The sequence below is a fragment of the Pseudopipra pipra genome, chromosome 16, assembly GCF_036250125.1.
Source record: "Pseudopipra pipra isolate bDixPip1 chromosome 16, bDixPip1.hap1, whole genome shotgun sequence".
In the NCBI taxonomy this organism is placed as follows: Eukaryota; Metazoa; Chordata; class Aves; order Passeriformes; family Pipridae; genus Pseudopipra; species Pseudopipra pipra.
Window position 1 is genome coordinate 14,545,058 of NC_087564.1, and position 11,084 is coordinate 14,556,141.

Here is an 11,084-nt window from a genome sequence, read left to right on the forward strand (position 1 = left end):
GTTCTTTGCCAGAAAAGACAATTTCCAGACCCTGGTGTTGATTTCAGTGCCATCTCTTTCCCTCTTCCCTGCAAACCAGGCGCCGCTACAGCCCCGACTCCAATCAACCCCTTCCAAGTGAATCAGCCTCAGCCGCTCACCCTGAACCAGATGAGAGCGAGTCCCGTGATGGGAACCAGCCCTTCCTTCAGTGCTGTGCCCCCGATGAGCATGGAGCCAATACCTCTGTCTTCCATGGCCCCCGTGCCCGTGGGAATGGCACCGCTCCCGGCGATGGGCACCGTGACCTCGATCACCAGGATGGGCCAGGGGCTGAGCATTGCAGGATCAATGCCCCAACCTCTCCACAGTACAGGAATCCCGCCGTCAGCCTCCCAGTCTGCAAATACAACTAACCCTTTCCTCCTATAAAGACCCAATTAAAGGAACTTTTCTTTTCCTAGTGTTTCCAGGCTGAAGTCTTTACAGCGGAACGAACGTGGCCTGTGTGGACTGAACGGTGTGTGAGAGACTTGGAAGTAGATTTGCAGTTTACAGTTATGATCTTTGAAGAGTTGTCTCTACTTACCAGTTAATCTAAATCTAGTCTTTGCTACAGATGGTACCTTACTTTGGCTTGTTGAGCATCATGTGAAAATGTTCAGACTTTTCACCAAAGTTAGATTTCTGCCCATTTTGTTACTTTGTTAATCATTTCAATACACTTTCTAGGGAGAGAACCTGCCATTTTAAACTCCGTTGGCTATTTTGTAGATGTCAGATCATGTGCTGGATCCTGAAATTACTATTTACCTGCATCTGTCACTTCCTATGCCCATATGATAGACCTGAGATTCCGAGTGCTAGTGAATGTTTTGCACATAACTACACACAGTTCTAGACTGTTGGTTCACCCATAGTCCTTACTCTTAGAAAGAGAACGATCCGGAGGGCCCAGGTGGCTGGTTTTTATGCATTAAACATTGCGAACTCGCACTGCTTGTGGTATCTGAGGTGTGACCGAGAAAACAAGCTTGTCTCTAAAGGAAAATAACACAAAAACCCCAGACTAAACACCCAAGAACACGCTCGAGTTGTCGATATGCCGTGTGCTGTCGTGCAGTGTTGAATTTGTACACTACTCTAAGGACTCCTGGAACTCTCTGTGAGTGGCTGCACTCGTGCTGAGTGAGTGTCCTGCTCTGTGCTTGTCCAGTACCAGCTTCTTTGGAAGTTTTTTCCATGTGTATTTTGTTTTTATTTGACTTACAATGTGAGTTGAAAGAAAAGGAAAAAAAAAAAAAAAAGAAAAGACAAAAAAAGGACAAAAAAAAATGAAATACAGTGGGACAATGAATTCAGTTTCACCGGGGCAAGCTTTAAAACTAATTCAGGCTTAACCTTGCTATATGCAGTTACTCTTGTATACTTTTGCACATATTTTGTTTAGTACAGTTTCATATTTGAGTTTGCAGAGTTACCTAATAGTCCTTTTTTTGCTAATTTTTATAATGTGGTTCTTATTTAACTGTCTGGTTTTGATAGATTTATCAAGTCTGGCTGAAAAAATTAAGATATTGGCAAATGTCATTTTTATGGTTTTAATGCCCTCTTATTTATGGTTTTAGCTCTTTGTTTCTGTAAAGAGAGTTTAAAAGGGAAGATTAACACTAAAATATTTACTTTTAAATGAAATATTCATAATGCAAATCAAAAACAAATCCTCGTGACTAATTATTTTTAGAAGAATTGAATTTGAGCGTAACATGATTTAAGACTACATTAAAAAGAAAAAACACTAAAGTCGCCTTTCCCTTGATTTGTTCCCGTTTCCTGACCCCCCCAGACTGGACAGACTTTTAGCCTTGATGAACAACATCACAAGAGAGGCTGGTGGTGTTTTTTTTTTTCCTTGTAATACTTCTTGAGCTGTTAAAAATCCTAATGTACAAACCCCGACTCGTTTAATTTTATCGACTAATTTTTCCCGATGGAAGGTGCACTCCAGAGAAAAACTGTTCCCTGGGAGCTGAGCTGTCCCTTTTTAACTGGCATGTCTGGACTCCTCGGCACCGCCCCACGCTCAGGGGTTCTGGTGCAGACCCGGCCCGCCCGACTCTGCTCCCAAATATCCATGGGCAGGGATGGCCCAGCGCTCGCTCCTGCCTTGAGGGCACCTCTGCATGGATTGGTGCATCTTGGTGGCCTTTTCCCTGACTAGGAGGGGGGGTGGAAAACCAGAGAACAAACCACAAAGAAGTGGCCAGAGTTGTGTGTTGTGGTGTGCCGGAGCCGTGTGCCGCCGGAAGGGACTGGGATCTGTCTCCTGGTGGGAAGGGGAGGCTGAGAGACTATCAAATTTAGGGTACAATCACAGATTTTAGCTGTGTAGGTCAGTGTAGCTCTGTTAGTGTGCGGAATGCTAAGTGTGTGGATGTTTCTATGCAGATTGTGGGATCCTCTTGGATACTGTGGAATTGGTGAGGAGGAGCCCCAATATTCATCTGCTCTCGTTTTTATATAGGAGGAAAGAGAATTGCTGTCCACAGCCAGTATGTCTTTAAAAACAAAACAAAACCCATTCATGTTGCCTTTCAGAATAAGGAAAAAAGACTTTACTTTTTGTTGTTGTTGAAGTTACTGAGAGGTGTAGACCAGGAAGGGTGTGATTCTTGCAGATGGGGGGGGGGAAGTGCTTTCCAGCTGATCTGTGGCAAGATTTATTTTTCCAGTTTGATTTTCTCAACAGTGGAATCAAGGCCACTCGATGTTTTTTTCCCTTAGTGTGTCTCCTGAATTGCAGTTGGATGGGGCACTGTTCAGCCAGAAGTCCTGACCACATCCTGGGTAACTTTTTGGAGGCGAAGGTGGGGTTGAGAGTAAGCATTTAAAGTGATGAAATAATCTACATGACTTGATAAAACTGTGCTGTGGGCCTGGTAGGGAGCCCTGGCTTAGTGAAACTGCTGACTGGCCAATTGTTGCTTTTACCAAGTCACTTCTCCAAGAGCCATGTTCCTTTTAATTGGATATACATTAAATATGGAGAGAGACACTTATGGCACAACAAACCACGGCAGGGCTCTCGGAGGAGCCACGGCCCAAATCCTGGTGCTGTAAAGCTTTAGGCTGAGACTAACCAAGCCCAGATCCCAGCCTGGCACAGGGCTTGTGGCAGGAGATGAGTTTAAGAGGAGGAAGGGCTGGTTTGGTAAATCTTGGTTGCTGGGCTGGGCCGTGTCCCCACCTCGTGCAGGAGTGGGTGGCACTGAGGGGGGTTCTGCCTGGGTGTGCCCCAAATTGTCCATCTCTTTTTGTGATGATTTAACTCCTCTCCAGGATAATCCTTCCCCCTTCCTCGCCCTCCCATGTTCCTGCATGGAGGACATGTGTGTATCCCATCACACCCGCTCTGCCCTATTTCTCCAAGCTCATTTTCCCCCTCTTCTCCTTTTTCTCAACTTGCAAATACTAAAAGTGCTTTTTTTTTTTCTTGATTTTTTAAAAAAAAAGTTAGTAGCCCAAAATAGCCTTACTGGTCAAATTGACCAAAGAGAAAAGTGTTAAATATTTTGTAAAATAAAAAAACTAAAAAAAAACCTAAAAAAAAACCCCAAACAAACCAACAACCCACCCTTGGCGTAATTTTACCCCCCAAATAAGCTCAGTTATTTATTCAGTTTTATACTATAGAGAAACTAAACTCCATGGAGGGGACAGGGAAGGAAAAACCGTGGTGGGCTGTATTGTTTACAGTCTTTTTGGAGTCCCGTAGCCAAGACAACTCTTGTTCCCCATCTCCCCCTTTGCTGTTACAGTTTCTAACGTGTACTGTACGTCTGAATATTGCACAGGTTGTGGAGAAATAGGTGGTTTTATTTTTCACAGCAGAAGCTCACGACGACTCGCTTCCTTCACAAGTGTTACAATTTCAATATTTACCAAACTTTTCATAATCCCGGGAGCCGGCTGCTTTTTACGACTTTGTGCTGACTTATTGACATTATTTACTGTATAAATAATTTATCATTTGTACTATTGTATCATAATGTCTGTATCTTTGTGTCATTTCCCCCCCCTACCCCCGCCCCCCCCAAGCGATGTCACGGATGTGCTATTTAACCAATGCCATCAGAACAGTGGAAAGACACGGGGTTTGTAGGTGACTGGTCAGAATTAAAATTGTATTGCTTATATTCCAGCCGTGTTGCTTTTTCCAAGCCTCTGCGTGGCGTTTCTAACCCCGGCCCAACCAAACCCCGGCGCCGCCGCGCTCGGGTTTAGTTTTTCCAGGAAGCTGGTGGATTGGTGGAGCTGGTGGATTGGTGGAGCTGGTGGATTGGTGGAGCTGGTGGATTGGTGGAGCTGATTTAAGGCCTGTGGTGCCAGGAGAAATCTCACCGTGACTGGGCGATGCTGCTTGTGCGCTGGCCATGGGATTCCTGGGATGCATCCAGCACTTTCCCGGGACAGGCTGCTCTGACTGGGAGAGGAGGGTTTCTATAGCTCACTGAGCTCGGGAGCAGTTGAGACCTTACTAACTCAATAAAAATGAAGACTTGTTGTGTTGCAGGTGACTGAATTCCTTCTTTAAGCCACATTGCCCCTGAAACAGCTCCACAACAGTGGAGAGATCATCAGGTGCCTCGCTGGATTTGTGTCCAGGCAGGAATCTGGGGAAGGTGTTTGTGGAATGAGGGTTGGGGAGCTGTGACAGAACTGCCTCGAGGAGCCCTTGCTTCCAATCTTTGTAGCTCAGTCTTGCCCTTCCCGCAGCCTTGGCTCTGTCCCGTGGATCACATGGCCCTGTCTGTGGGGAGCAGGGAGCTGCTTCCAGCTGGGAAGTGATTCCAGCTTCTAATTCTGGCTGGTTTAATTGAAGGGCACTTCATTAGCAGGCGGCGTCAAGAGCTGCCTCTCCAGAGCCCCTCCAGGTTCCCTGGTGTTTGTTTGCTGCCAATCAGGCTGATCACTGATCAATGATCACTCATTAATGCTGAGGCTGCAGAGGGGCTGGAGCCCTGACTGCAGGAAAGGTGGCTTTGGGGAGAAAAGCCTCTGTTTTGGTTCCATCTGCACGGTCCAGAGCTGGCTGGGGGTGCTGGGCAAGCAAGCTCCTGTTTCCCTGGAGAACGAGGTCACCTCTGCTCAGGCCTTGGAGTCATTTTGCTTCTGTGTCCAGGCCAGTGAGGAAAACAGGAAAACCTCTGGGCCAGGAGCGGCAGCCCAGGAACCAGGTACCTGTTGGCTTTTGTACCTCTGGTTTTCCCAGAGGGGATGGATGCTCCCTGCTCCTCACTGGAGGGCTCTGTGTGTGTTTTTCTCTCTCCTCTGACTGGTCTCTGTGTGTGATCAGCAGTTACTTCATGGTTTTATGATTTTAAACTGCCAGAGGGCAGGGTTAGATGGGATATTGGGAAGGAATCCTTCCCTGTGAGGGTGGGGAGGCCCTGGCACAGGTTGCCCAGAGAAGCTGTGACTGCTCCTGGATCCCTGGAAGTCTCCAGGACCAGGTTGGACAGGGCTTGGAGCAACCTGGGCTAGTGGAAGGTGTCCCTGCCCATGGCAGGGAGTGGAACTGGATGGGCTTTAAGGTCCCTTCCAACCCAAACCATTCTGGGATTTTATGATTCTACTACTGGAATTGCACATTTTAAACTGAAGCTGCTCTTTACAGGGAAAACACAGGAAGGGATCAAAGTGGAAACGTGGTGACTCTCTAACCTCTTCTGAAGGAGCTGGATACCGGCAGAGCCGAGGGGTTGCCGAGGGATCCTGAGCTGATAAATCCCATGGTGAGAGGAGATGTGGTGGCTGTGGGGGAGGTTTCTGCTGACCTTGGGTGAGCTGCTCCCCCCCCCCATCCCACGTTTCCTCCTGCTCTCCTGTGCAGGGAGGTGGATTTGCTGCTGTGCAGAGGGCGAGGACTGTTGATAAGGTGTTATCTCCAGGCTCCTCCTCCGCACTGCTGTTGCCAAAGTGATTGTGCTGAGAACGTTCGTGTTGCCCCTTGTTTGTGCTGGGCCGAGTGGTGCAACTCTGCCCCTTCTGCTCTTTTTTATGGAGCTGTGAGGAAAGGCCTTGGACCAGCTCTGGCTTTGGCAAGACCCCTGCAGCTCCCTGCAGTCTGCGTTTTGGGGAACCACCGCGATTGATGCAGCCCCTCACGTTCAAAACTTCCACCTTTTCGTGGCTACCTGTCATCTGCCTCCCAGGTCATCTCCCAGTTTGTGAGTTGGGACGTGAGTGAATATGGATTTCCTAAGGACAGGTATTTGTCTGGGAGCTCAGGACTGGGAATGGTGAAGAGCCACTGTCGTACATGGCAGTAGCAGCCCCGTCTCTGTTTTGCTGTCGGTCGATCGTACCCTGTAATTGTGGAAGACTTGAGGTTTAAAGGAGTGGGAGGTTCCCCTTGGTGCCAGTTCTCATGAGGGCAGTTAATTAGCAGCAGTCTGGTGATCAATAGGGAGTTGGAATCCTCCCAGAGTAAGCCAGCCTGGTGCTTTGCAGAGGGTGAAATAATAAATCATGCATGGGGGAGTGTGGGGAGCCTTGGGGGGGCACAGCACATCCTCTGGCTTTGCAAGGGGGAGCCCAGGGCTGTACTAGACGTGGGTGGAGTTGTGGGACCTTCATGTGTTTGGTAACTATCTCCCTGAGTGATTAGGAAAAATTCTGTGGCCAGGGACACCTTCCATTATCCCAGGTTGCTCCAAGCCCCCTCCAACCTGGCCTTTGACACTTGCAGGGATGGGGCAGCCACAGCTTCTCTGGGCAACCTGTGCCAGGACCTTACCATGCTCAGGGAGGATTTCTTCCCAATATCCCATCTAACCCTGCCCTCTGTCACTGGGAAGCCATTCCCCCTGTCCTGTCATTCTAGGTCCTTGTCCAGAGCATTCCATGATCAGCCTGCACTCACTTCCACAGCCTGGATGTGCTGCCTGACCTGTTCCCAGCACTTGTTCAGCAAATATGTTCCTGTTCTCAGGTGAAGGAAAATCAATGACGTCTCAAATCGCCCGAATAAAGCTGTAATAAAGGTGGAGTTTGTCTTCCCAGCTCCCTGCCTGCTGCTGCCTGACAGGAAACCTCTCTGGGACATGGGAGCTGCCAGCTTTGCACCTTGATTGCTTAGAGATCCTCCCAGGCAGGAATGGCATCGTGGGTTTCAGCCCTGTTTAACCACTGGAGCTGCTGGAGATTGGATCAGAGCTCCATCCAGCCCGGGGAACTGTTGCTGGAGCAGAGACACAGATTTCAGGGGTGCTGATGAGCTGAGTGATAACCCCGTGGTGAACCCACTCGCTCTGCCGGCTGCCCTGGGATCAACACCCAGAGCTGGCTTGGTCAGGGGCTGGAGGAGAACATGCCTGGCTGCTGGAGCAGATGGAGGCAAAGATCCTTCACAGGATGCTGACTCAGCATGGAGTTGTCCCACCCATCCACCCTGTGGAATTCCCCACAGTTCTGTGGCTGAGCCACCTCCAGGAATGCCGAAGATGGGAAATCATTAGACACCTTCCTTGTCCCCTTCCTGTCCTGGAACCTGTCAAAATCAGGCAGTAGTGGGGTCCTTGTTCTTTCTAAAGGGCTTTCTTTTGGCTTGAGAATGCAATTTGGTGGTTTATCCGAGGTCCAGGGGGCCAGTTCTGCCTCGGTGTAGCAGCACACACGGAGCCCTCGGAGCCCGTGGGCTGCCTGGGGTTGTGTTGGGTCATGGTGGTGATTTTTTGTTTGGTTGTTTTTTTATTTTTTTTTTCCTTTTTTAATATCTTCATTAGCAAGTCTGGCACTAAATGTAGTGATATTCTCTGAGGTGAATTTGGGTCCTTAAATATCCTGGCCTGAATAGAGGTATAAAAATAGCAGCCTTGCAGCAGTTACGTGCGTCTGCTGCTCTTCCCTCTGAAGGATGAGGCTGAATCCCTCCCATCCTGCTGGGAAAGCAGGTTGTGTTTTACCCTCCCTCCTGGGGGCTCAAGCCTGGTTTCCATGCCCAAAGAATGGTTCCTAAGGGATTTGTGTCCTGAAGATGGCCAGGCACTGGAAAAGTGTTGTCTCAGGCCTTCCCCACCTCTTGTCCTGTGCTCCCCAGCCCTGGTTACGCTGCAGTGGAGGGTGGTGGGTGCTCTGCAGGGGGGTGGGAGCTCTGGTTTGGGGGTTCTTTTTCTTCCTGTGCTCCAAACATGGAGGTTGTTCCTGATTTGCAAACACCCACGAGTGTCTCAGCCCTTGGGGTTTGGTCTCACCCGTGTTTGACTCCCAGAGGACTCTCAGCCAGTGGAACAGCCCCCTGGGGGTGTCCTCCTGATGAGAAAGGGAAGGGGGCTGAAATCCCTTGTGGGGTGTGCATTGGGTGGTGGCTTTTGCCCAGCTCTTTGCTGTGCTCCTGCTGAGGGGTTGCATGGCCTGGAAGACATTCCAAATGGGTGTTGTTGGCTGCTAGCGTGCCTGGGCCTCGGGTCTCCTGCTGGGCTGGGTGGTGGTACACGAGTGGGGGGCCCTCAGGGGGGGCTCAGATCCTCGAGAGTGTCCCAGGGACAGCCTGGACATGTCCTGTGTGGGCTCTGCAGAGCCACCTGCCCATCCAGCTGCTGCTCGGTGCCATCTGGCACTGCCAGGCCAAAGGGACAGGCCCAGGGTGGGGGTTCCTGCTGGTTCTCCCTGGTGCTGGTGGGTCCTGATGTCCAGGACCCTCCAACTGTTCTGTCCTCCTGGGACCCCACAGACCTGGATTTATCCTCCTCTATCTCCAACATCAGGTCCTGGCACAATGCTACAGTGACCTTGCCATGAACAGCTCATCCTGGGGCTGAAATGGCACAACCCTGGGTAGAGTTGAAGCTGCAGCTCCAATTTTCTTCAAATCTGGCTGCTCTGTGCTTCTCTGTTTTATCTTTCTGACTTTTTTTTTTTTTTTTTTTTTTGAGCGTTTCACAGGAGGCTCCTGCTCCTGACCCGGCACTGCTGCTGGGGGGCAGTCGCTGTCAGCTCTAATCCAGCTCATTTTCAGGTGGAGATAATTCCCAGCAGTGCTGCTGGTGTAAAGCAGCCTGGCTGCCCTGGGGGCAGAGCCGGGCTCTCCAGCGCTCAGGGATCTCGCATTCCTGGCTCAGTCCCGTTCCCTGCGGCACCGGGAGGTGTTTTCCCCGTGCTCTCGGGACAAGGGGCAGTGCCAGGGCAGCAGGCACCGCTGCACTAATTTCCATGGAGAACAGGAAAAACGTGGGCGTCCTTCATTCAGCCTCTCCTCCAACACCTTCCTAAAGGTTGGGAACTGCCACGAGAGGGCAGGAGCTGATGCTGCTATTTCTAGTTTTGGTAGAAAAGGCTGTAAATAACAGTTCCTAAGGACTATCCCAATGATTTTCCTTTTTCTGGAAGGTTTGGTCCCCGAGCTGCTGTTTGATCCGTGTCCTTGGCTGTTTCCTTCCCAGGGTGAGAGCAGGAAAACCCCAATGGAGTGAGGACGGTCCAGAGCTTCTCCAGGCCAGGAGAGCAAAGGGAGCTGCTGCACAGTCCCCAAATATCTCCCAGCCTTCCTTTGCTTCCAGAGGGTCCCTCTCCACTTTGGGATAGCTGAAGCCCCCCTGTGTCAGGACACACGTTCTCAATGAAGGTTTTTTTCCTGCCCATCTCGAATTAGGAGGATAATGTCCAATTTCAGTGCCTGGGAGAGATTTCAGAGTAACAAAACAGGAGCTCCAGCAGCAGCTGAGAGCCTCGTGCCTCCCTCTGTGCCACCCGGGGCTGGGAATTCCAGTCCAGGTTTGAATAGAAGGGAGAATGATTAACCAGGAAACGAGCAGGGTGCTACAGCTGCCTGGAGATGGGTGAGAGGAAATCACTGCAAGCCTCTGCTGCAGCAAGGCTGGGTTTTACTGGGGTTTACTGGGTCCTTCCAACCTTTAACCTCGAGGAACATTTAAGAGTCATTAATCCCTTCCTTGCTACAGGAAGCAGCAGATTCTCCCCAGGGTAAAATGCTCTGCCACACCTGAGGACCAAAGGCTTCCAGCAGGGAGAGCTTCCCAGAGAGGGAATATCAACAGCGGCCTCTGGGAACAAAGGAATGGCGCTGGACTCGGGAAGGGCTGGCTGAAAACATCCCCCAGCGTGCCCGGGGGTGAGGGCTGAGCTGTGTTGGAGCTGAGCACTCGCAGGCTGAACACAAACCTCGGGAAAGGTGGGTGAGGGTCTTAGATGTGCTCCAGATGTGTCAAAAAGAACCCAAAATCCAACTAAACCCAGAGAAAATAAGCAAAAAACCCCCCTAATAATGCAGGTGGCAGTGTGGGATCTGCTTGTAGAGCATCCTAAATATCTTACAGTGCCTCAAATCCTGGCTTCTGGAGTTTAGGATTTTTGCTTTTTTAGATCTTTGCTTTTCACTGCTTTAACTTTTCCAAGGGTCCTGGCAGCTTGGCTGGGAAGGGGGAAGCTGGGGTGGGTCTGGTTGGTCTCAGTGGGGTTAAACATCCAACAGGAGGAGTTCAGGGGGTTGTAGCACCAGGATGCAGAGCTGTGTGTGAATAAATTCGGTGTGTCCTTGTGGGCAGTGGGGTTTAACAGGTTCCTTGTGCCCTGGAACTCTGTGGGGCAGTTTTGCTCCAGGTGGAATGGGGGCAGGTAACTGTGCTCAAGGGAAAATGGATGTTTCAGCAGTAGTAGGTTCAGTGTTTGCCTCTGGAGTGTTCCAAACACAGATATTTATCCTGCTACTGTAGAGAACTGCTTCCCAAATACTTCTGAAAAGGAAACAAAATTCCTTTTGCCTCCTCTGAGCCAAGAGGAAATAGTTATTAATTTGGATTCCAACATGACTCAGTTCAGAGATTACATGATCTGTCAAAACAACTGGTGGAGGAGCTTTACTGGAAGTGTGGAGTCAACAAAAACAAGACAGGAAAAATGTAAGAGATGAAAAATCATCCTTAGCCACATTTGGAAAAGCATTTATACATCGTATCAAAGGTGCTAATGCTCCCACAGTGATCACATGATGTTTTCAGAAATGCTATTTATTCAATCTCGCTGCTCAGCACGAAATAAGAACAATCTCTGCCTGGAGTCTTTGTCCTGGAGGCTTTGTGGTTCCT

The 11,084-nt window shown here is 49.7% G+C and overlaps 1 protein-coding gene across 4 annotated transcripts in view; it reads left to right on the forward strand.

Annotated features, from left to right (window-relative positions):
- EPN2 (epsin 2) overlaps positions 1–4,175 on the forward strand; it is a 42,218-nt gene extending 38,043 nt beyond the window's left edge. For all 4 annotated transcript variants that reach the window (XM_064673351.1, XM_064673353.1, XM_064673352.1 and 1 more), the window contains one exon: positions 80–4,175. In XM_064673351.1, the coding sequence (XP_064529421.1) occupies positions 80–411 (332 nt within the window). In that variant the 3' untranslated portion in view covers positions 412–4,175. The remainder of the gene's footprint in view (positions 1–79) is intronic.
- The last annotated feature ends 6,909 nt before the right edge of the window (positions 4,176–11,084 follow it).